The sequence below is a fragment of the Patagioenas fasciata genome, chromosome 18, assembly GCF_037038585.1.
Source record: "Patagioenas fasciata isolate bPatFas1 chromosome 18, bPatFas1.hap1, whole genome shotgun sequence".
Classification (NCBI taxonomy): domain Eukaryota; kingdom Metazoa; phylum Chordata; class Aves; order Columbiformes; family Columbidae; genus Patagioenas; species Patagioenas fasciata.
Window position 1 is genome coordinate 844,038 of NC_092537.1, and position 25,544 is coordinate 869,581.

At 50.6% G+C, this 25,544-nt stretch overlaps 1 protein-coding gene across 6 annotated transcripts in view; it reads left to right on the forward strand.

Moving 5' to 3' along the window:
* The first annotated feature begins 412 nt into the window (after window positions 1-412).
* The window catches only part of RPTOR (regulatory associated protein of MTOR complex 1), a 92,760-nt gene continuing 67,628 nt past the window's right edge, over window positions 413-25,544 (forward strand). For all 6 annotated transcript variants that reach the window (XR_011741837.1, XM_065852099.2, XM_065852100.2 and 3 more), the window contains exons 1-6: window positions 413-1,087; window positions 7,610-7,712; window positions 9,995-10,077; window positions 17,592-17,750; window positions 21,068-21,214; window positions 22,273-22,448. Coding sequence is in view for 5 of the 6 variants with exons in the window: in XM_065852099.2 (XP_065708171.1) it covers window positions 926-1,087; window positions 7,610-7,712; window positions 9,995-10,077; window positions 17,592-17,750; window positions 21,068-21,214; window positions 22,273-22,448 (830 nt within the window). In the remaining variant the exon portion in view is untranslated. The remainder of the gene's footprint in view (window positions 1,088-7,609; window positions 7,713-9,994; window positions 10,078-17,591; window positions 17,751-21,067; window positions 21,215-22,272; window positions 22,449-25,544) is intronic.

Genomic DNA, 25,544 nt, shown 5'->3' on the forward strand with positions numbered 1-25,544 from the left:
TGCTGCCAGCCTTGTGCTGCTCTGTGTGATGGAAACCAAAGTCACGGTGATTTTGTTTGGGTATTCATTTTTCCACACCCTGAAGATGATCAATGAACTCCTCCCTTCACCGCTGCAGGAGGGAAAATTCCTGGAGGAAACGAGGCCCCGGTGGAGCAGCCCATGGGGGACACGCTGGCCGGGCTGCCACTGCCGACATCTTGGGCTGCACATGGTAGGGGAAGGGCCAGGCTAGCGGGGAACCTTCGCCCCGGTGCTGCCCGCGTTTTAAACCCGCGGCTCCCGGGGCGCTCCGGGGAGGCTCCCGGGGTCCAGGCCCGGCACAGGCCGCGCGGTAACCATGGCAACCGCGGCTGGCCCGCGCGGCCCGGCTTGTCCCACGCTGCGGCCCGTAGCGCGGTGCATTGTGGGCCGGGGAAGATGGCCGCCTCCGTGCTGTGGCGGTGAGGGGACTCGGGCTCTCCGGCGCTGCGGGACGAGTCTCCCGTTCTCCTCCCGCCTGCCGCCCGCTCCGCAGCTCGCCGAGCCGCTCTCGGCCCGCCCGTGTGCGAGGGAGCTGGGAGCCGCCATGGGCCGGGCGCGGCGCCCGCCGCAGCGAGCGCAGGGCCCGCGGGGCTGAGGCGCGAGTGAGGCCCGGGGCCCGGGCCCGGCGGCAGCTCGGCCAGCGGCGGGGCCGGGAGGCGCCGCCTTCCTCGCAGCCCGGCCGGGGCTGCTGCCTGCGGGCGGCGGCGGAGGAGGAGAGGCGCCAGCTGGAAGGGGCTGCTCGCCCCGGGCTCGTCTTGACCCGCGCCCCTGGGAGCGGAGCCGCCGCTGCCCTTGCCCCGTCCTCCCCCAGCCCGCGGCCGCCGCCCGGAGGGACCCTCGGCCCCCGCTGCCTGCGGGGCTGGAGATCACTGCTCACTTGTTGCCTCGCACTGCCTCTCCGATGGAGTCTGAGATGCTGCAGTCGCCTCTTCTGGGGCTTGGGGAGGAGGATGAGTCTGACCTGACGGACTGGAATCTGCCTCTGGCCTTCATGAAGAAGAGGCACTGCGAGAAGATCGAGGGCTCCAAGTCTTTGGCTCAGAGCTGGAGGATGAAGGACCGGGTAAGCAGGATGGGCTTTGGAGGAGTGGGGGCACAGGTGGTGAACAGGCAGAAGTGCCCGGGGGCTGCTGCACTTCAGGCAGGCGCAGATGAAGCGCTGGGTATTTGATCCGATGGTCTAACTTGCCTTTAGTTTCTCTGTCTTATGGTACTAGGGGAAGAAAACATGCAAATGGGTCAAAAGTACTAATTCCAAACTCATGAGTAACTCCCTAATTTGGGACCTTTAAGTGAAATTTGAGTGCTTGGTGCCTTTCAGGAAAGACAGTACGAATAATGAAGTGTTCAAGAGCTCTCTGGATCACAGGTTAGTGATGCAAGCACAAAGGACAGTGCCTGTAGTCATTACAGTTATCTGGTGGCGGAGCGGCACGGAAGCTTTGTGGTTTTGAAGCTTGCCACCAGCCTGTTATGTGGTGTATAAAATTAAGGCTTTCTTTGAGTGTGGGAAAACTGAGATTATGTGATTTTTTTGGAGGCAGAAAATAGTAGATAAAGTACTTATTGTATTAAAGCAAGGCACTTCTCTTGTGTTTGAATATATGTTGTGTGTTAAACAAAGCCAATGTGTCAAAGGAAGATCTCTGCTAGAGGATCCTGAATCCTGTGTTGTGTCTATGTCCCAACTTAAATATTTATAAGCACACAAACAAATCACCTAAGAAGTGCCACGGATCGCCTGCTCCGCTTGTTCTGTTCATGATGTCTGCTTCGGGTTCCAGGGAGTCCTTACGTCTCCAAGTTGTTTTGCCTGTAGCTTTGTGTTTATGAATATGTCTGAGGGTGATTTTGGGACCAAATTTCTGTTACATTTACGGTCCCTCTTGCAATGCTATAGAATAAGCTGGGAACTGTTGCTGAAGCTCCATCGTGTAATTTCTTTCCAGAGGCGTTATGAGCAGGCAGGAGGATGCTGTACCTGTGGCTGAATGTTCCGAGGGGGTGTGCACCTAAGTGATTCTGGTTCTCAGAAGTTCTGGGGAAGGCTGCAATCACAGAGTGTTAGGCAATGGAAGGGACCTCAAAAAATCATCTAGTCCAGTCCCCCAATCACGTGACTGAGGAGAATCATGTACTGAGAATTAGCCTCAGCAGATCGTTAATGGATTGAATTGAGCTTTTTTGACGTAATTTATATGAGCCCCAGAACACAAAGTTTTGTGGTGTGTCACGTCGTCTTTAAAGGGTTTTGGCAAAGAACAGTTGTTTCTCTGGTAGACTGTGGAGGTGTGATGAGCTTGCTTGTCTATTTTAGTGATCCCGCTGCCTTCCTGTTCCCTTAGTTCCTGATCTGCAAAGTTGGCTTTTTCTAAATTGGGTATGACATTGAGTTGATCAAGATAATCAATAGGTTGTGCAGCATAAGCACGAGTGAAGTGGCAGTGAGCGCTGTCGTTGTATTTGGTGTGAAATGTTTCACACATGTGTTACAGCCAAAGAGCGTGATTTTGGTGAAGAAGAGAGCAGTGGTGATGGGGTCCTGACCAACCTCACCCCTGTGGAGCTGCAGTTCCTGCTCCTCAGCGTCCCCTGTGCTGCGGGGGAACAGGGTGGGACGGGTGCATGAGCTCAGCGAAACCGGGCCCTGAACCCTTCTCCAGCGTAGCGAGTCTTGTTTTTGTACACAGAGAAAATAAGAGCAAATCTCACATTTTCTGTTTGCTCCTGTGACACTTTTCCCCCGTGAATCATGAAAAGGCAAAGGCAGTGGCAGATTTTGCCATTGTTCATCATCTTGAGCAGTCCCAGGGAGTGATCCGAGCTTTACTGTGGCTGTGGGAAATGATTCACTAAGGCTTGGGAATGGACTGACTCCTTTTTCCATCTTGTTTCCTTGCTTTAAAAAGCCCAGAGTTTATATGAACTTGAAGGTTCTTTAGAAGGCAGAACTCTAATAAAAGGGAAGAATCAAATAAGAAAAGTAATGAGTGGTAAATCTAGAGAAAATAACTGAGCGTTCCCTTGCCCCCGCCCCCCTTTCATCCAGAAGGGCTGCTCTGAAAACATTTAATCCACCTTCTCCCGCTGCTGTGGACTGCAGATGCCATCAAAGTGACACTGCTTTGATCTATTATTTATTTAAAGAATATTTTTAACACAGGAGGGCTGGAATTATGCTTTTTGTATTGAATTAAATCTCACAGCCTTAGTAGCAATCAAATCATGAAACTTGATTTAAATAAAATGATTTCAAATACACCAGGTTTTACTGACAAGTTGCTACTAAATTCAGAATATTTAAATTAAGATGTACTGTACTTATATTGATTTCTAAAATAAGCAGAGAGCAACAAAGCTGGTTGTAATGGCTTAGCATTTTTTACTGCTGCCTCCTAACTTGCTGAGTGAGAATTAAATCCTGTTTTTATGAGACGAGGAATACACGATTAGGTTTCTATGGAAATGCAGATTAAAGCAGGGCCGCACGCAGATGCGCGTCGTTCAGGCGGAGTTTGGTGTGGCACAGCGCCGAGCGCGGGGCAGCGGTGCCCGTGCGTGCGCATCGTGCCCTTGGCACTGGCTGTGTCAGCACAAGGAGGGTTTCTGCTCCATCTTAAATGGTTGGTGTCTGTTTGATCCTGGACTGTCAGCTCTGCTTGTCTTGGGACCCTCACAAACCAGCGAGCAGTCTGGGCTCTCAGCTGGTTTGTGTTCTTCCCCTGCTGTGGGGATGCACTTGTGGGAAGAGCAGCTCTTTGCTGTGATGCTGTGCCCCGAGAACTGGTAGTGATGTCAATGTCTCCCTGAAATCCAGGTGAGCTCCAGGGTGGCTGAAATGGCGGTGCCTGCCCAGGCAGGTCTGCCATGGGCTGCCTGCTGCTTCACGAGCACCAGAACAAACCCAGACCCAGCTTCTCCCGCCCCGAACCCTGCTGGGAGTGATGAGCACTCTCATCCATGGCAGAGATCTGGATCTGCTCGTACCCAGAACAAAGGTCCCTTTGGATACGGTGTTTGTGTGTTGACTGTGTAGAGTTGGGAACTTGTGCTGTATCCACCGCTGTTGACACAGGTTGTGGGTCTAAGCAGAGGAGACTCCGACAGCTCCGAACAGTACAGCTGGTCACGGATTTTCAAAGAAAACGTAAGGAGTAAATGCACAACTGTATGTTTGTGGATTTGTGAATTTCTACTTCTGCCAGTTAGGTGGGAAAGCAAATTGGTTTTGTAAATCTAAAATTTTAATAGCTTAATATCGAGAAATGTCCGGGAGTCTAATTCCTTTAAATAACTTCCTGAGAGTGCTTCATTGTAATTACATTTGCAATATGAGTGATAAGAAATGCAGTGTAATGTGTGGGAAAGGAGCTGACAACTTTATCACGTGCAAAGATAATTTTAGAATGGGGAGAGACTTCACCATTAGCAGTTGGAATGACAGAAGAGACTTCTCCATTCAGAAAAATGCAATGAGAGAATATTGTTTATATGTAACATGCTTCAGTTTTGTGTCTTGGAGGCTGGTGTTGCTGCACTACCCAGCGTATGAATTTGGAGAGGAGTCAGGCAACTGTTGCTACTTAAAATCAACATATATGTTGTGGTAGCTAATTACCCGCCTGCCCGCCCAGCGGTGACTGTTCTCGATCCACCCGGCCGTGTCCAGCGGAGCAGGAGCCTTACTTCTGTGTTTCTATTGATTTGTTTTCTTGCTGTGTTGTGACGGGGTGATGTGCGCAGGGGACGGTGTTCTGTACCTTACAGCTCTCAAACACAGCCAAACATCTTCATCTTTGAGTTCCTGGTACTTCAGCTGAGATTGTAGACTGGATCTTGTCCTTATCGTTACCTCCTACTTGTTCCTGTAAGCTCAGGAAACTTCCTATTTTAAGAAGTTATTTTAATTTACTGCAGTTGGCTGTGGCTCAGGGATTCCACTTAAATGGGACAGTGTGATTCCTGATCAAATATACGTCGTGTAGCGTATATCATTGACTCGTTAAAGATCTAAAAGTGTCGTCTAGGAGTGATTTGAAATAATAGTTTGTGAGGGAGATCTGAAGATGCAGTAAGTCAGTGCGTGCGAAGATGAGCACCTTGTTAAAGACGGCGCCAGACAGGAGCGGAACGTGCTGGAGCGAGGGAGGGGAGCCTGCACGGAATGCGAAGCAGCTGCAGAGCCGTGCGGAGGGGAGGAAAGCGGCCGTGGCGGAGCAGGCGAGGAGTGACAGCTACAAAATGTCTCGTTGATTCCTTTTGCCTGTTGTATAAAGCAAGCAAAGACCATACAAGTAAAATATTTGCTTTCTATTGTTTTTCATTATTTTTAGGAAATGATTGGCAGGGACAAGAAAAGACCATTTTGGTTGTATGCATCGAAGCGCTGGTTTAAAAGCAAGGTTTTGATGCTTTGCTGTGATAGTGAATCGGCCTCCTGGGCTGAGTGGTTTGTGTCTGAGGGTCTCTGAGCACTCCCGGTGGTTCCCGTCAGTCCTGGTGTCGCTCAGCCCGAGGACACGTGCACAGAAACGTGTCTGTGTATGTTGGATACCGAGTGACAGCAGCGATGGCTCCATGAGCACAAGCAGGGCTGAGACAGGGCATTCTGGAGCCGACAGGTAAAGCCTGTGCTACAGGAGCTGTGCTCGTGTTACTGGCTGCTCTTGGGCTTTGTGTAGGACCTGCATTTGCCATCTAAACGAACGTGTTGGACATCAGAAACCTCTGAAGAAAATCCATAGTATTAGTGGGGAATACACGGGTTAGAAAAAGCAAACAGGCACTGAGGAGGAGGGGATGAGGAGGGGAGTGTGTGCTGTCACAGCGTGTGTGCTGTCACAGCGTGTGTGCTGTCACAGCGTGTGTGCTGTCACAGCGGCCCAGCAGCACCCGACCTGTGGGGCTACAGATGGCTCAAGCTGCCTGCAGAGACCTTGAATTATTCATGGGAACTTGAAGCATTTCTTTGCATTCTACTATTTTTATCGCTGTGGAGAAGCACGCTGAGATTATTCTTTTCATAACAATTTATTTGTCTTAAACTTCCCATAAAAAAGCTTCCTTGGAACTGAAAGCTCTTCGTTTTGAGATGTTTTAGCTTGCAGATGTTCCTGGAGAGGACTGGCACATCGCTCTTCTTCAGCTATTTGACCCACTAAAGTAAAGATAGATAGGTTAAAAAGCAGAGCAGCACTTGATTCTCATCCATCCCACTCAGTGTGGTGCAGGGTGAGTGCAGAACGGTACCAAACTCGAGCTTGGTGGTGGAAGTGATGGCTCAAAGGGCAGCACATCAGACCCCACGTGTGCAGCAGGGCCTGCGTTCCTGGTCGCTGGTACAGACGAGTCGTGTACGTGTGTGATGTGTCCTGAGGCGCTCCCTGCAGAAACCTCTCCTGGTTTGTGTGCAGCTGTGCGATGCAGTGGATCAGGAAGGTCGGGGTTTGTCTGCCTGTTCGATGTTTTCGGCAGCGGATTTGCAAACTGGCGTTCTCAGCATGCGCGTTGTGGGAACGACACCCGTGCTGCTGGAGCTCCCGGCCGCATCGCCGCTTGTCACCTCTCGGCTGGGAGCCTGAGATGGGAGGTCCCGGGGAGCTGGGGTTTATTCCCACCTCCTCCCGTCAGCCCAGGGCTGCCTTGCTGGGAGGTGCCCGTGTGAGGGGCTGGGGTGATGTGTGAACCTCCCACGAGGCTTGGGGAAGAGAAAACCTGGTTTTCTGGGTGTTGCAGAATGATCTGCAACTGAAACTCCAAAGGGGAACGATGTTTCCTGGTGCTGAATGCTGCTGTTACTGCTCGGGGTTTGGGGAACTGTGCGATGTGTTCAGTGGAATGGCTCCAAACCCTGGCCGGGTTGGAGGTGTCTGTGGGACTCCAGGCTGGTAGGGCCTTTGGCTGAGAGGCTTGTACTAAATCTCTGTACGTGTCTATGGAGAAAAATGTCCAAAAAAAGGTCTTAGGAAGGGAAGGCATTTACTGAACAAGCGGGCAGAACTGAACTTGCTGGCCAATGAAGAATCCCAGGAGAGACGGGTACGAGAATTTCTCAGTCTGGAAATCTGGCCTAGTGTTTGTCCTGAATAAGAACGGCCAAGATAACTGACATGCAAAGGGAACAAATGGACTCAACATTTTGTTGTGCTTGGGTTGGTCACTTGGGTATTTCTTCCTTGCAATGCTTTTAGTTTCAATATTAGAGAGGACAGACTATATTCTAATATTGATCAGGGACCCTGAATAGCATATTCTTGTGTTTTAATAATGTATTTCAGTTTGACAGTGACCGATTTGAGTAGCAGAAGCCCAGTGATATCCATTTTCATGCCCTAGGAAAGAAGAATGGGCTCTGGAAATAATAATAAAAATAGTACCGTAAAGTCTGAGGACTGTTCTATTTAAAATAAAAGAAGAGACAAAAATGTCATCAGTCATGCCCTGCTGAAAATAGTCCCTGTTAAAGAGCAGGTAGCAAAGCTGCTTTGAAATGCTTCAAAAGTTATAGTAGTGCTAAAATTCCAGCACGAGCGAGAATTGCTGTTGTTTCCGCACTAAGTCGGCATCTTCTTGTCCCTCTTTGCAGATGAAGACTGTGAGCGTCGCCTTAGTTTTGTGCCTCAATGTCGGTGTGGACCCTCCTGATGTGGTGAAGACAACTCCCTGTGCCCGGCTGGAGTGCTGGATCGGTGAGTGCTGACCTGCCTGGGCTGGCGCTCAGCCGCTCTGTTGTTGAGTCGGCTCCAGGCTGCGTGTTCCTGGGTTGAAGCAGGCGAGCCAGAGGAGGTGGGTGTCGATCTCCCTGGCGTGTGAGCTCCCGCAGCGTCCCGCAGTGACTGCTGCCGCAGCTCGGGCCCTGCTTTCTTCTGAAATGAGGTGACATGCAGAAAAACAAGCCGTTAATCAGCTCTGGAGCTTGCTTTTAATTGCTGTAGGTTTATAAATATCTAAGGAAATCTCCGAGGAGTAACGTCGTTAGCGTGCTGTGATCTGCAGAGGTTTAACGTGCCGTGGAGAAGGACGTCTGGAAAGTGCATGGACTTCACAGCTCTGGGGCTGTTCTGGTTGGGATCACCAGTTCAGAAGAGCTGGAGTTGTGCCCAAGGAAGTCATGGAAATAATTCCAGCACGTGAACTCGCTGCTTCGATGCAGGGTTGGCCTGAACGCCTAGTTTTTTGTTAAGGAATTAGAAGTTCCCTTGGTTTTGGAGATCAAGTCTGATTATCAAGATGAGACAAATCTGAAGAAATGTTAGAAGGCAATTCCTTGTGTAAGAAGGTTTTCTAAGAGAGATTTGGGTTTTATCTAGAAATTGAAAATGTTCAGTGTTCAGCAGGTGCCGTGCAGAGCACCGTGATCCTACAGCGGGGCTGCAGAGGCAGGTGAATCATCGCACACTGGGTTTATCTGAAAACCTTCAGAATGGCTCATTTCTATCCTTACCTCACCTGCTTTGTGAATCATAGCATCGCATTTTTTAATGTAAAAGTGCTGATGACTTTAAAGCAGTTAAAAAGCCATGAGCAAGCGCTAACGAATCCATGTGTTCAGTGGAGAGAACAGCTCTCATTTCTCATGGCTACACGAGTGGAGAGCAAAGAGAATGAGGAGCACTGCAGAGTCATTAAAATAAAGTTATTAGTGATTATCATCAACAAAGAGAATTCCGAATGCAGTTTTTTAATTAAATTTTTAGTGCGTATATACACACAAGTACTCGTTTCCCTTTCTAGCCAATGTGGAATTTCTGTAAAAGGTAATTGCAAAAGTACCCCCTGTTTCCAGTTCTTCCCCCCAGCAGTCTCAGGAGCAGGTCGGGGGGGTCCTGCGGCAAAGTGCACGGGAAGTGTTTTTAATTCCTCTCTCTGAAGTTCAGTTTGGTCCTTTTGAAGGACTCAAAACCAACATCTGGTGTGTTTATGCTATTTTTTTGTGTCCACGTTTTAATTTGAGCAGTAGCAATGGCGTATTGAGCAGCAGAAGGTGTTGGGAGGCAGTGTGTATTGGTTTGTATGGATGGTGGTAATTATCTGGTGATAAAATTAACTTCTTAACAATTACAAATGGTGCATGGGCTCTGCAGCAGTAAGCGTTGGAAGCAAATGAAGCAGGATTTTGAATTCATAAAGGAAAATGTTTATCATCAAATATTTAACTCATTTAAATTTGCATTATTTACTATAGAAACCTTTTTTCAATATTAAAAGAAACAAATGTTATGCCTCTCCTGTCTTTAAAAACAAAATCTTATTTATTACCCTAGTGAGATGAATCTTCCCAATTTGACAGTCTTTATGGTATTTTAATTTCTACCTGAAGGAAGAATTTGGGTGTAATTTGGGGCTATTGCAGCCAAGGAAGTTCCGTGAAGAATGTGATGTTTGTGAATTTGAAATGGAATGCGTGGAAGGAACCCGCACTAAACCCCCAGTAAAGGATCTCTGGTGCCAGCAGGCTCTGCAGAGGCACATCTGGGGCCTTTGGGTGCTTTCCCCGGCAGAGCTGTGGGTCCTGCCGTGGGGCACAGCTGTGGGTCCTGCTGTGGGTCCTGCCGTGGGGCAGAGCTGTGGGTCCTGCTGTGGGTCCTGCCATGGGGCAGAGCCGTGGGACAGAGCTGTGGATCCTGCTGTGGGTTGTGCCATGGGGCAGAGCTGTGAGTCCTGCCATGGGGCAGAGCTGTGGGACAGAGCTGTGGGTCCTGCCATGGGGCAGAGCTGTGGGAGAGAGCTGTGGGTCCTGCCATAGGGCAGAGCTGTGGGTCCTGCCATGGGGCAGAGCTGTGGGACAGAGGTGTGGGTGCTGCTGTGGGGCAGAGCTGTGGGACGGAGCTGTGGTCCTGCCATGGGGCAGAGCTGGGTCTCTCAGCTTGTTCGTCTGGATTTCACAGGTACGGGACGTGGGGGAGCTCGAGGCTGAAATGCACATTGTTCTGTTGTGGTCCAGACTCTTCATCTGTGTTGTGTTTCCTAGATCCGCTGTCCATGGGCCCTCAGAAAGCTCTGGAGACCATCGGTGCCAACCTGCAGAAGCAGTACGAGAACTGGCAGCCGCGGGTAGGTGTTGCGTCCCCCGTGGCCGCTCCAGCCCCTGCACGTGCTGTGACCCCTGCACGTGCTGTGACCCCTGCACGTGCTGTGACCCCTGCACGTGCTGTGGCTGCGGCCGTGCTCGCTCCCTCCCTGCACCAGCGCATCCAGCCCCTGCACTGGTCAGACTGGGCGGTGTCCCAGCCGGTGTCCCCTTGGGCAGCGTGCGCTGTGGGCTCGGCCGGTTGCTTCAAGGCATAAGTCCTACTGGGATTCTTTACTTTTTAATTTACATTCCTCTGACATTACTGTATTTTTGAGATGTTCTGAAGCTCTTCACGCTGAGTTTATGGTTTCTTCTGTTGTACCAATGTGGTTGGGCTGAGCTGGTTCCAGCCGCGTGTTCCGGCGCTCACCAGTGCTGGTTTATCCTTTGGAACAAAGGTGTGTTGTACGGTTAGTAGCTGAGGAAGGCTTTTGGTTTTGTTGTAAAACATCATTTCAGAGCTTTGGTAGCTGCCATTCTGGCTGAAGTGTAGTGTGTGTATGTGTTTTGAAATGACATGTTTTGGGCAGTGGTGACAAAGCCCAAGATAAACAAACACCCAAGTTACCATGTGTTTCCTGGTTTGTATCATCTCATTCACACTGGAAGTGTTTTGCGAATTTCAATGTCCATAGTTCCGTGTGTCTCAGGAAAGAAACTACAGAAAGACCTAAGCAGTGGAGTTTGGAGTCTGCGGTGTTTTCAGACCGATGCAGAGACCGGACTGTAGAACCCGCTCCGCTGGAGATGTTCCCAGTGCGTCCGTGTCCTTATCTGTGTGCTCGAGCAGCTTGGGTCAAAACGCTCCTCTTCAAAGCACCGGGACTATTGACTGCTAAATCATAAATTTATCATTATAGGCATGTAGTGTGTAACCCAGACAGAAATGGTAACTTCCCTCAATGAATCTACCCAGAGATTTGCTTTATATTCTTTTCTTTTTGATGTGGTGTGCGTACTAACCTGTCTTCATTTTTTTAAGGAGATGCTGTCTCTTCCTTTTAGATTGTCTTCAGTAATAATAATACCGATGTGCATTTTTGTCAGCACCAGGGCTATATGTCCTATTTCTGACATTGCTCTCTATCTTATTTAAAGTCTAAACTTACCAGGTGTCTCTGTGATGTCTGTTGCTATATAGCTTGAGAGTATGGTCTATAATGGGAAGTTACGGGTGTTTTCCTGTCCTCTGCATAGGGTGACAGGTTGAGAAGGTTTTTGTGTTAGCAGCGCCCTTAGGCATTTTTAACCAGTCCTATTTAAGCTGCGGTGGGTTACATTAGTTTCCTTGTTTCTTTATTGGTTATAAACCAATAAAGGTAGATTGCCGCTGCTGATGGTTTGTTGGGGTCTCTGGGTGTCCTGGGAGCCAGGGTTCTGTCCTCCGCTCCGTGTCCTCCCGCAGCTCCGCTCCCTCGTGCACGGGACCGCGGGCTGGGCGGTGATCTCTGCAGTGGGAAATCCGGAGTTTAATTTTGCCGACACTGCTGAGAGTGTTGTTCCCCAGAAGGGCTGGTGGGGGGGGGGGTTGAAGGCTGGTGAAGGGGTTTGTGTGTGCTCAGTCCCTCCTCTGTCTGACTCAGGCTGGGTGGAAATAACTTCATCTCCAGAGGAATCTGAATGTAAATCCAGCTTGTGCTTTACCTCTTGCCTTTGCTTGGTGCTTCCCTGCCCCTTTATTCAGGGTTGACTGACTAGAATTCAGGTTATTGTTCAGTAAAAGCTGAATGTGTTACCTGAAGGAAACTTCCTGGATTTAGTGGTGAGAAGTTTACAGTAGTAAATCTGTGGGTATGCTTTTTTCTGAAGTGTTTTGTAAGTATATTTATATAGGAAGGACTTCTCTTGAAATGTATATATAGTATACATTGAAGATAAGAGAATTTACTTTTGCATTTTTCTTCTTGGTACGTTGGCAGTTTTTTTAATCTCTCTCTAGCAGCCCAGGAATTTGGCAGAAGATTCAAATAGTGTCTGAAATCAAACAGGAGAATAGAAGCTCGCGGTGCAGGGGTGGAAAGGACCCTTTAGCCCGTCTCTAGCAGCAGGTGTGTGTAAGCACGGGGCGCGGGCCGCAGGGAGCAGCGGTCGCGGCCGTTACCGCTCGGCTGTTTGCTGCGAGGTGCCGCGTTCCTCCCGGCAAATCCCGGCCCTTGGAAACATTGCGAAGCTGAGCACGTCCTGTTTTATTGCACTCCACAGGGCTCTTGAGTTTTCTGCAGTAATAAAGAGAAGTTGATGTGCCATCTGCAATAAAACAATAGGAACATTATTGAATTTCCCAGCCCTTTCATATAAATACTAATACATCGAGTTTTGTCTGTTTCTCAGCGTTTTGGAATAGTTGAAGAATTGATGGGGGACGGTTTGGCAAAAACGAGGCAGTTTGAAAAAGAGACCAAATCATTAGAATGTCCTGAAACAGCCGATATTGGGGCCGTAGGGCCGCGGCGTGCTGAGGATGCACCGGCGGTGCTGGGGGCTCGGAGCTGGATCCCGGCAGTGGGAGCCGCTGGGAAAAGCCCCGTGACGCCGGCTCCAGTGCGGTCCTCGGCTGCTGGGACCTGCAGGACCTCAGTCCAACACCTGCCCGTTCAGGTGCAAAAGCCTTGAAAGCGGGAAGCATAGGAATTCTCTGTTTTGGCAGCTCCCGGGCTGCACAGCTGATGCATATTTCCTTCCAGCTCTTATTGAGCCCCTTTCTAAATAATTTATCAGCTTGCCATTGCTCGGAGTATTTGTTCAGATTAAATTTAAGACTTTGCTTTATTGTTGTGTAGCTACATAAATTTGTGTGCTGCGGGAGTAACAACCACCTCAGCCGCTCTTTCATCTGCACGATACTGCAGTTAAACAATATCCAGTCATTTCATTGCAATTCTCAAATGAAAATTGTACTGGGGAGAGGGCAGGGATGACAAAGCTGTAGGCTCTGTCTGTCTTTGGAAGGAGCTTTCTGAACAAGTAAGAGTTCCTGCAGTTCGGGGCACAGATGATGTAGGTGCAGGTGAAAAGGTGAAAGAAAAAAGCAGACAGCTCTTCTCCGAGGTTACCGAGGACCGTGGGCATGGCCCTTCAGTGGGCATGCAAGGGGTTAAAGCTGAGGGTAATCTGGAAAGCAGGCTCAGTGACAGGGATAAAAGGGGCTGGTTAAGCAGCTGAGAATGAAAGGAGGGAAAGGTAGTGAGAGTTCCAGCACAGGACCTGTAAAGCCTGGCCTATGTGTGGGGGAAAAGCCAAAGCCTGACCTATGTGGGGGGGAAGAGCCCCACAGGGCTCTGGTGGCAGCACACGCTGCCCCGCTGCTGGGTGCAGTGCTGGCAGTGGCACACGCTGCCCCGCTGCTGGGTGCAGTGCTGGCAGTGGCACACGCTGCCCCGCTGCTGGGTGCAGTGCTGGCAGTGGCACACGCTGCCCCGCTGCTGGGTGCAGTGCTGGCAGTGGCACACGCTGCCCCGCTGCTGGGTGCAGTGCTGGCAGTGGCACACACTGCCCCGCTGCTGGGTGCAGTGCTGGCAGTGGCACACGCTGCCCCGCTGCTGGGTGCAGTGCTGGCAGTGGCACACGCTGCCCCGCTGCTGGGTGCAGTGCTGGCAGTGGCACACGCTGCCCCGCTGCTGGGTGCAGTGCTGAAAAGCCACAGCTACCCCGTGTGGCACGGTCCCAGTGCAGTACAGAGCGCGAGGAGCTGAGGAGCTGGAGCTGAGCTGCGCTGGGGTTGCTGGTGTCGTTCCTGGAAGGTCCCAGGCGTTTTCTTCCTCCCCTCTCCCCTGCCCGGAATGGACCTTGCCTTTGCCTTTGCCCTCCCCAGACGGTATCCGTTCCATTCCTCATACGTGCCTTTGAGAACCGGGCTGTGTAGCCCAAGGCAGAACTGTAGGTTGAGTGATGTACAGTTTACATAATTCAGGATCCGGTATGAAATACACTTATTAAATTTGCATGAAATGATAGATTTTTTTTTTTTTTTTGTTACTTGTGGCTGTTGTCCAGTTTCTTGCTTTAACTCTAACCTGGGTGAAGGAGAGCTATGGAGGGGCATGGAAATCCCAGCCAGGGCAAGGGCTGGGGGAATCTGTAACATGAGGTTATACAAACTCTTCAAAAGCCTTTGGGAAGGGTGGCTTGAAAGCCAATTTTGGCCTTTGAGAAAGTCTGGACGTGCAGCAGCCCCGGTCACAAGGACACTGCGGTGACATGGACACTTGTCACACAGCAGCTTTCCTGCTGTTCCGCACAGTTCTCTTTTGGATGCTTCCTTACCTGCGTTAGTGTCACCTAACAAGAGACAGGCCGTCGCGAATCTGAACACATTAGGCTGGCGCATCTCGGCACGTTTTCGGGCTTTCCAGCCCGTTTAAGGTCCATGGTTGTAGCCATTTTCCCTGGTTCAGAGGGTGGCGGTGTTGGAGGAGCGGCCGCAGCGATGTTTGACGGCAGCGGCTTGGGGACCCGGTACCAGCCCCATAGCTGCGCCCACTCCTTGGCATGTGCTGCCCATCAGTGGTCACTAGATGAGCTGTCTCTATATATTTATTACCTTTTTGCCAAGCTGTTGGTGCCAGATGGAGATTCCCGCAGTGTGTATGCCCCGTTGTGCCTAACCATGCAGGTTCTCCAGTGAAGGAGTTTCCTTTGTTCTCTAATCCAGCCTCGCACGCTGCGTCTCGCAGCTCACGTCACCGAGTCGCGGGCTCCGAGGAGCCGTCTCCTCCGGCACAGGCAGGTGGGCGGTTTTTGGCAGGGCTTCAAGGCAGCAGCGCTGCATTTCCACCCAGCACCGCTGCTGCCTCCCCCCGCTCCGCTTCCCAGCACTTCTCTTAATTTCAAAGGGAGTGCAGCCGAGATGCTTGAAACAGATAATTTAAACCTCTGCCTTTTAGTGCATGTTTTCTGTTGTTGATGCTGTTGTTTCCCTCATTAGCGATCTCTGGGCTCTGAGGTTTCATTCCTTGCATTGCTTCCTCCTGCCTAATTAATTGGTAAGTTGCCTGCCGCACATCAAAGGTTGAGCGTTTCCTAAAGAGTAACTAGTTAAGCATGAAAGCTAATTGAACACATGGCCTAATTATTGCTCTCTCTGTGAGTCATACTTTTCCTTTATTTCTATAGGGTTTTTCTTTTAAAACAACAGCAAATACTAATTGATCCTGCAAAAGAAACACTGTAGAATTCCAAAGGGGAAAAAGCAAAATGGGAAAACTTGTATTGGTCTCCCTGCTCTGCAGATGTAGGAGCATGGAACAAAAAGCAACAACAGCAACAAACATCGTGACAGCTGAGACGCCGTTTGAAGGGGATCGTTCAGTGGCCGTGCCTTCTCTCGCTTTGCTTTCCGTCATCTCCTGACAATCAGCCCCATTCACACGGTGAACTGCTCTGCTTTGGTTGGTGTTCTGTCCTCGCGGTGAGGACAGACAGCCGACAGCGCGCTCTGCGTGCTCCAGCGTGTGTTCACCTGCCCGCTGTGCTCCTCGCGTCGCTTTGCCGCGGATGTGAAGACAGACCTGATGTTAGACAGGCGTCTTGAACGAGATAAGCAGCTCTGCTGCTCAGATCTGATTAACGTTTTTCTGTATGACCTGTTTAAAAAGGCCTTGTCTTTGTGTTGGTGAGCGGTGAGTCCCTGGCGATCAGAGGGCAGCTCCATGGCGTCCAGGCAGTGCTGGCCAGGGACCCGCAGCAGACCCGGCTGTGCGGACGGGCTGGTGTGGAACAGCCGGGGCTTCCTTCTGGACAAGCATCAGAGTGTGGTGCAACCAAATACCCACAGAGGACTGGCCCAAGACTTGCGAGTGTCTTCCTTGTGGCTTAGTTTAGCATTTAAACTTCAATATCCATCCTCACTGTAATTAATACTTTCAAGTTAGCAAACCAGATAGAGCCAGAGTGTTGCTCTTGTCTGGAGTAAGGAAATGATACAGTTCTGATAGATCACATCTTCAGAGAATCCCCGTGAATGCCCAGAGCAGAACCATCCAGCTAATGCCCTTGGTAATTAGCCCAGACTGTTTTATTTTCCTGTTCTGGGTGTTGAAGGTGCCTTTTAGGGGAAAAAGCAAGGCCACCGCCTGGTGTGGTTTGTTCCGCGGGTACCTGTTTGGTGTCGCCCGCGTGTGAATGATGTGCAGTGAACACGTGTGCAGGTCCTGGGCTGGCAGGGGGACTCCAGCTGTGCTCATTTACAGCTCCCTCTGCTTTCCATTCTTCTCAGCCTTGTGTTTCTCAACGCGCAAATAAGAAGCTTGCAGTTTGGATCTTTAGATCTACAGGCTCTGGTTTTAGCGTATGAATCCACCTCCATTAATTGTGAGCTGTATTTAATATTTATGCTGCAGGGACGTGGGGAGCGTTCCAATGAGCGTGCTCTCCTTTGAAAGTAAAGCAGCCGAGAAGCCACCAGCCGCTCTGGTTGTGTGTGCGCAAAGGTGCCAGCAGGCAGAGTGGTTTAAGGAGCACGTTTGTGCAGATCAGCACCTCGATCACAACCCGAAGGGAGCGGGAGGGCCGGGACCCGCGCTGCACGGCGCCTCCGCTCTTGGCTCCAACACGAGGAGTCTGTCACGGCACCGGTTCTTGCTTAATGGCTTTTCCTCCTTCCGCTTGCTTTGCTCTGTGGTCGTGATCGTGTAAACGATGCTGTTCATGGTACCCCTCTTGCCTTGGGATGCTGAATGTTAATCGAGCAGCATGGTGTCTCTTTTTCAAGCTTCACAGATAAGCAAAGCATTTTTATATTAAATAAAGTGCTTCATCCTCTTTTGCTGTAGTATATTAAGACTTTCTTATGTTTGGCTGTCATGGAGGAAAAGCTAGAAAGCCCAAACTTCTGAGACTTTTATTGAGTTTATAAACAGGCTCTCAGTTCAGGTTTTTGCAGAGAGATGTGTACAATTGTCCTGCTCTTAAACTGGGCTCTTTGGTTCAATACACGGGCTCTAATTTTTTAAGCCATGGTGATTCTGGATTCCCGGTCTCTCTGCAGTTCTGGAGAGGAATAAACAGGCTTTTATCGTTCAAAGGGCAGTCGAAAGGCGTTTTGTTGTTACTTGGCCTTGCTTTAAAAAAAGGCACTTCAGTGCATTTCAGTCTGAGATTTGAGGTTCACGGAGTATCTGATTTTACAGCGCTCTGTCTTTACGAGGGAATTCTGTCAGCTGGAGATGTACAGAGCAGGAATTGGAGGATTAGAGAATTACGCAGCGTTATTTTTGGGACTGGTTAACGTTGAAAATGTGTTTGACCTTCCTAGGGCACTTGGAGTGCTGGTGATCCGGGGCGGGCCGGGTCCAGCCAGCCTGGCGTTGGTGCTGCGTGTGAGCCCACACACCACAGCTGACATATTTTGTTTATTCAGCTCGGCAGGAAGTGTTTCATGTTTTCTTTCTCCACCATAAGCAGTTTATATACGTGCTTCTGTCTGAAGCAGCTGCCTGCATCTTGAACAGGTTTGTTTTTACACTTGAGATGAACATCTTACGTTTCGTGTTACTAGGCCAGGTACAAGCAGAGCCTCGACCCTACGGTGGACGAGGTCAAGAAGCTGTGCACGTCCCTGCGCCGCAACGCCAAGGAAGAGCGGGTCCTGTTCCACTACAACGGGCACGGCGTCCCCAGACCCACGGTGAACGGCGAGATCTGGGTCTTCAACAAGGTGGGTCTGCGCAGCGGGCCGAGCGGCTCCTCTCCGCTGCCGTGTGTACGCTGAAATGTTTGCCAGAGAACGGCTGAATTTTCAGGCTGAAAATGCATTTGGTGTAAAATTGGTTTGGTTCCCTGCTTGGCCATAGCGCTCAGCCACACTTCGTACAGCTGTGTCGACCACATGCAGCAACCTTCCAGTGATTCCTAGTGTAGCCTTCCAGTGATTCCCAGTGCAGCTTTCCAGTGATTCCGTGTGACCCACGTGTACTTTGCTTTCCCTGTAGTTCAGCTGTTTAATCTCCTTTAAAGGTAACTGAGTTAAAATGGAGTCTTAGGAAACTGGGACATTGTGCTTGTAGCTGAAAGTACATTCATCTGACATAGGACTTGCATTCATTATCATAGATATGCTCCTATTTTATTTTGGGAGCTTATTGAGCTTCTTTTCTCACACTTCACATGTATTATTTCTATAATTGAACAAGCATTCAGTGGTAATTTGAAAGGGCAGGATAGAAGGTGGGGGAGAAGGTGCAAGAGGGCATCACTTTATTCTGGTGCATCTGTATTGTCCTGCGCTCCCGTGGGGCCGGGCTCAGCATCCTCCCCGTGTCCCGCGGGACCCCTGGGGCTATGGGGCAGGTTTGGCAGGAGCTGCGGGGCTGCTGTGGCTCAGGAACGGTGAATGCCCAGGGTCTGCCCAGGCGTCTCCCTGTGCCGTTGTTCCTGGGCTGGAGATGCTCATTTTTCCTTTCCCGTTAATTTTTCCTCCCATAGACCCGGTGTGCAGCGGTCACAGGGCTGATGTGGGCGACGGCAGAGGGGACGTCATTTGTTAATAAACCTTCCACCACGTGGCAGGCGGTCAGAGACAGCCCGGAGATGCAGTGCTGTGGGAGCACACTGTAATTATGCTGGAGAAAGTTCACATAGTATCAGACCATTAATATCTTCCCCTTAACTTCTCAAGGGTTGGTATTTTAAATTTAATTTAGCCCTTGCACAGTTGGTGCTCTGTCTGAAGTGATGTTTAAAATGGAGATAGAAGGAGAATGCTTCCTGCTACATTTTATTATCTGCTCTCTGAGAACTGATGGAGCTGATGGAGTCAGTTGCCAAGCGGCAGGGCATGGTCTGATGTGTTCCTGCCATGTCCTGCCTGGGCTTCCATGCGGCTCAGTGATCCCCGGACAGCAGCTGCACACAGCAACCTGCTGAGGAGGCTTTGCAGAGACATCTCTGTGGAGCACGCCCATGGGCATTGCTTCGCTTTGGTAGGAGATGGAGAGAGAAAATACACCGTGCTTTGGGAGGAGCAGTTATGTTGAAAACACCCTTTTCCTGGGTCTGTTCTGTCTCGCTGTTGTACAGAAAGCCATGAAGTGTGTGCGTTGTCAGGAGCAAATTCTGCTGCTAACAGGAGAACGTGAAACACAAGATGTGCATCATCATCGTGTTCCTGTTAAGTCCTTTGGAAGCAATTCACGTCTCACTCAGCCTGAGCTGGGCTCTGCTGGGCCAGCCTGTGGGAGCCCAGGGGGCAGAGCTGCCCTGTGTGGGGATGGCCATGGAGGTGGCCATGGAGGTGGCCATGGAGGTGGCCATGGGGATGGCCATGGAGGTGGCCATGGGGATGGCCATGGAGGTGGCCATGGAGGTGGCCATGGAGGTGGCCATGGAGGTGGCCATGGGGATGGCCATGGGGGTGGCCATGGAGGTGGCCGTGGGGGTGGCCACGGAGGTGGCCGTGGGAGTGGCCGTGGGAGTGGCCGTGGAGGTGGCTGTGGGGTGGCCGTGGGGGTGGCCGTGGAGGTGGCCATGGGGGTGGCCGTGGGGGGGGCCATGGAGGTGGCTGTGGCGTGACCATGGGGGTGGCCGTGGAGGTGGCCGTGGAGGTGGCCGTGGAGGTGGCTGTGGAGGTGGCCGTGGAGGTGGCTGTGGAAGTGGCCATGAAGGTGACTGTGGGGTGGCCATTCTGCCAGAAGTTGAAGGTGCAGTAACGTGCTTTTTGTGTATTTATTGTGCGTGCTGCTGTATTAATAAATAAGGAGCAATGTTCTTTTTCTAGTTTCGCTTGCTACCAAAATCCCAGCGTGGTTTCAGAAAGGTAAAAATCAAAAACCCCTGACTGCAGAGATGTTTTATTCTGACATTTCGGGCAACTGCTCTGCAAAATCTGAATAAGGCTTTTTGTTGTGGTTTTTGATGATTTTTGAGTGGATGAAGCCCGTGGCTGTGCAGTCGGCTCTGGTCCCTCTCTGGTGTCGGAGCAGCCCCGGCACGGCTGCACGGGCAGCTCCAAACCTCGCCCTGAGCAAGCAGGCTAGGAAACCATCATGTAACACTCCTTTGCTCTTCAGACTATCTCATTTACATATCATTAGCAAACTTTGTAAGTTATATGTCACCCCACAGTAAAGTCGGAACATTAAATTCTTCGGGTTTGAAATACCACAGTATTAATCAGAGCAATAATCCAATCTTCACTGTAGCAGCGTGCATGATGAAGTTAAAACAACGCGTGCCCGTGAGGTGCCGTTGGTTACGTGTGTCCCTCGGCGGTGCCGGAGCTCGGCCCCTGGTGTTTGCTGGGGTCTCTGTGGGTGCCCAGGGCAGAAATCGGCTTTAGTTCACATGTTCCGCTCTGCCCGAGTTCGCGGTGTTGCCCTTCACGGCTCATTTTAAACGTCTCAGGTTTGATCCTCCTTGTGTTTTAGGAATCTCTTGCCTCCGATTATTTAGTGGGGTTAAGGTGGAAGACAGGGAACAAAATACTCCATATGTACAGAAACCGAGCTGTTGGTTCTTTACTTTGGCTTGGTTAGGTTTGGTTTTTATTGGGTAATTCTGGAAGTTGCACAGAAGTTAAAGACTCTAATAAAATTATGAAGCATCTCATTAAAGTAAGATGAGGCAGCTGCTGATGGGCTACACAGTCTTAATTATCAGTCTTGATTTATGGATGGAGTTTTCAGTTTAAGGTGTTTGATGTTAAATTAAAGACAGCTGGTTTACATCCTTCAGCGGCGCTGCAGGAATTTGAGATCAAATTGGGCCGTTAAGTGCTGGTCGGGGTTGTCAGGACGTACCAGAGTTTAGAATTTCAAAGAGTGCCTGATAGAATCTACTATGTTGGAATCGGGTTCGTAGTCCTCGTTGTTAGTAAATGTTGATATTTGGCTGGATTAATATGCCCAGTGTTCAATCGAGGCTTTATTTAGTGATTTCAGAATGGGGGTTTTGTCCTGTCTATTTCGCTATCTCACCAATCAAAGTTCTGCTGCTTCTCTGCCTCTTTGTAACCCGAGTGCTTCTGTTTCCTTCTAGAACTACACTCAGTATATTCCCCTGTCCATCTACGACCTGCAGACGTGGATGGGCAGCCCGTCCATCTTCGTGTACGACTGCTCCAACGCCGGCCTGATCGTCAAGTCCTTCAAGCAGTTTGCGCTGCAGCGGGAGCAGGAGCTGGAGGTGGGCGCGGGGTGCGCGGGGCTCGCCGAGAGCGCGCCTGGAGCGCTGCGGGAGGGCAAATCGATCTGCAGATGATTCTGCCACCCCAATCTTTCTGGTTCAGTTTGCTATCCTATTAAACTCGGAATAATTTTTAATAGAAGAGCTAATTAAATGGTAAAGTTAATAGAATCAATTTGGGCCCTAATGGTATTTTCTGCTGAGGTGAACTAGACATATTTATTTTAGATGCAAAAGTCTAGTATCTGGTTATGTATGAAACAATAGCAACAACGGTCCCCCCCTCCCAGAGCCCAGACAAACCAACAGCTTCAAGGAAGGAATATGAATTCATCAGGCAGCGGACTGTCACAAATAGAACCTCCAAGCAGATATTAACAGCATCCCTGGCTCCAGTGCCTTTCATCCTAAATTCCGTTTTTGGAGATGCTTTTGCAGTGACTCTTTTGGCAGGTGCACGTTCCATTCTCCTGAAATAACCCAGTCTGGTAGCTTGGGCTATGGAGATGATTCCCTGATTCCTCTCCTAAGCAGTGGTAGTGCCACACCTGGCCGAGATGAGACATTCCCAAAGTCTGTGGCTTGGGAAGAACATGAAACTGCAAACCCAGGTTACTAGGACTGGTAACAGCAGCCCAGCGTCTGCACTCCCATGTCTCTCAGTTCTGAGGGTTTTAGAGAGGTGATAATACCCAATTAAGCATAAACTGATTGAGTCTTGGCAAATGGTGTCTTGTTAGAACAGCTCTAGATCTTGTGCTGCAAAGACCTCACTTTAGAGCTGGTTCTCAGTGGGACACTCGCTGTTTAGAGCAGAAATTGCCTTGTTTTCTCCATCCAGAGGAATATGTGTAGGGACCTCAAACCCTTTTACTAAAGCATTGATTAAAACTGGAATGCTGTTAGTTATACATGAGGTAAAGCTCTGGCTGGTGCTACCAGTTTGCCATTTCTGCAAGTTCTGTTGAACTTTGAAGCTCTCCGTTGTTTGTTGTCGAAGTGACGCAGAGGTGACCGTGCCCGAGCCCCCGGGGGAGTAACCGCGCTGCTCTCTGCAGGTGGCCGCCATCAACCCCAACCACCCGCTGGCGCAGATGCCGCTGCCGCCCTCCATGAAGAACTGCATCCAGCTGGCGGCCTGCGAGGCCAGCGAGCTGCTGCCCATGATCCCCGACCTGCCCGCCGACCTCTTCACCTCCTGCCTCACCACGCCCATCAAGATCGCGCTGCGCTGGTGAGTGTGCGCCCGGTGGTGCTGAGCCCCTCTGCTGAGCCCCTCTGGTGCGATAGACCCGCTCGTCCACGTGCTTCATCTGTCCTAACATCTTTCCGTGCTATTGAATTACAGGGTTTGAACTGTGCATTTGGGATGGCGTTTTATTAATCAGAGCTAGAAAGGTGAAAATATTGTTATCTTCTACTTATTACGTTTTAGATTCCAGCTCGATATCTGGGTTTGCTCAGATTAAGGGATTTACTGTTCTGGGAATTGAATATCTGCTTCTTCAGAGAGCAGAAACAGTGCGTAGTGCAATATAACTTTTGGTAAATTGTCCTTTGTACAAATCATATTCCAAATATTGCGGTTGCTGTAAATAATGCAGCAGCGTTAAGTAATGCCGTAGTGAAAGAAACTGAGCGATGGACCAAAGGAAGCTGGTGTGGACTGACGTGCCGAGTTAATCGGGCAGGCGGCTCCAAGGGCTGTGCAGCCAGCGGGAGCGTTCAGGAACAGGACTGGGACCGCGGCAGGGAGGGCCGGGCAGACGGGATCTGCCGGCACGGGGCTGGGCTGCGCTGTGTGGTGGGTGTGTGTGGGTCTGTGGCAAGCTGAGCCGCATCGGTGCTGTGCAGTTCTCAGGACCGCGCCGCTCCGCGTGTGCCGCACCAGCCCTGGCAGCACCCTGAGCGGGGCCGCTGTGCTTTGGGAGTCCCCTCCAAACGTATAAACTGCTTACACAACAGCGTTAAATGCACGTTTTCTATGTACTGAGAAAGGGGCTTTTTTGATGTCCTGATCTGTTGAGGAATTTCCTGTCGCTCCATCTCCGTGAGGCACGGGGGGTGATCGGGCAGGTGATCGGGCAGGTGCTGGTGCGGGGGGTGATCGAGCAGGTGCTGGTGCAGGGGGTGATCGAGCAGGTGCTGGCGCGGCCCCACCCGCTATAGCACCAGGTATTCTCAGACTTGCCTCGTTCGTGTTTGACAGCAGACGCATTGGGAAAAATGCAGCTCAGGGAGGATGTGAAGCTGAACCTCGGCTGCTCTTGGGGTCGGTGCTGCAGGCGCCACGCAAACCCCTGGACAGTAAAGCCTTTCCTACTGTGTCTAGTCCAATGGTGATGTGTGTTGCTTACTGCACACAAAATATTTCTCCTCTATTGTTTGATGCAGATTATGCTCCTTTTATATTCTCTATTGATTGCCATTATTGCGGTTGTATTTTTATGCGTGCAAGTCCTGTAGGCAAGAAGCGCTCGTTTGCAGAGCGTTATTCGCTGCTGTTCCAGCCCGGCCGCCCGGGCACACCGTGTCCCGCTGTCCCGGAGCAGCCCGTGCACCAGAGATCAATACATCAACCCTGGTCTTTAAAACTTCTCTTTTACTTCAGCATAGCCCTTTTACCAAAGCTGATCCAGAGCCTTGCAGGATTGGTTTTGAAATATAACAGTTTTGCAATTCTGGACTGACTGGTTAATGAGGTTTCATATACGGAATTTATGGGCACATAAAAGTTTGATGAATACATTTCTATACATCCCATTTTGCGCTCTGTATTTTAAGTAAACAACTGATGGACGAAATCAGTTATCAAATGGAACTGCAGCTGCATCCACTTCAGCGTCGGTCCAGGGCAGAGCGATGGCTGCTGGGCTGAGCCGCGGGTGCGGAGCCGCCGGTGCCCCAGCCCCGAGGCCTTGGTGGACCTGCCTGGCTCCGGACCGGTCATCGTCCTGTGCAGTGCCCGCTCCTGATGTGCGTGACTATATATAGCTGTGTATGAGACAGCTTAGAGATAAGCCGTAGTGACGGTTAATCTTGACTGACGGGCGCTGATCGGAAGGCGGCTGCAGCTCTTGCAGAAACAGGCAGGAACGAGTGCGCGTTTGGTGCGGTTTTACCCAGATGTGTGGCTCTCGTGCTGTCTAAAGCAAAACGCAGCTACTGGAAGGTGTGATCAGCAGCGCATCGCGTGCTCGTGTGTTCGTCAGTCCCTAACCACAGAGTCACAGAATGTCAGGGATTGGAAGGGACCTCAAAAGATCATCCAGTCCAACCCCCCAGGCTGCGGTTACGTTTGCAGTCTCACCCAGCAGGACACTGGCCCTGTCCACGTTGTCGTGAAAACCCTTTGGGTTGAACCCTGCGGTCCCACTCAGAAGAGTCACAGAGCTCCCGAGAAGTGCTGGAAAACCCCCAACCAAAAGGAGACAAGAAGCCTGGGAGCTCCTCAGAGCTGGGAGTGTCGGAGATGCCGGTGGTGCATCAGAACCCAAACACAGCAAACTTGAAAGTGCAGGGGGAAGAGAGTTTGATCTGTGACAGCTGTAGGCCAATGAAAGCAAACATTTCAAGTATAGGTGCTTTTTTCTAATGTGTTTTATTTTGCATTTCTGCTCGAGGTTTTGGGGGGTTAACGGAGCCGATCTTCTGTCCCAGATTTATTTAGAGAAACTAAATGGAGTTTCCACACATTCCTGCGGTATCTGAGCAGACCCCAGCTGAGCATTATGTGTATGTCTGGTTTCTTTTGTTACTGCTGGCATTGATTGGTGTGTTTACACGCAGCTCTAACGCGTTTCTCCTGATATTTGTGGTGATGACACCAAGCATCTCTGGAGACGTCGTGTTTGGAGCGATGAAGGGGGCTGCAGACACAGGATGAGGAACATTTTGTTTACGGGTACATTTTCTTGGCAGCCAGTGATTGCTCAAGAGGAAATGCAGATGGTCTGCTAGTGGGTAATTGGGTTTTAATGAACTAACCTCTTCCGAAGCGCTCAGGGCAGCGGTGGGTGCTTTGAAAGCAGTACTGCAACAGGCCCGTGTGCACAGGAGCCGTAAGCGCTGCCGCTTGGCCCCGGCCTGGTGAACATCCCACGGGTCCATGCTCAGGACACAACGTGCTTTCACTGCTCGGTCTGCTTCCTTTGTCCTCTTTGAGGAGCCATGAGCTCACACGAAATAGCTGATGTCGGAGGTTATTTGTGTGTTGCTCAGGTGCAGCTCCCTAAGAAGCGCTGCATGGTGGCCGCAGGACGCATTTCCACGGGAAGCAGCTGTTTGTAGTCAGCCCAGCGGTGCCGCGGTGGGACACGCCGGCGTTCTG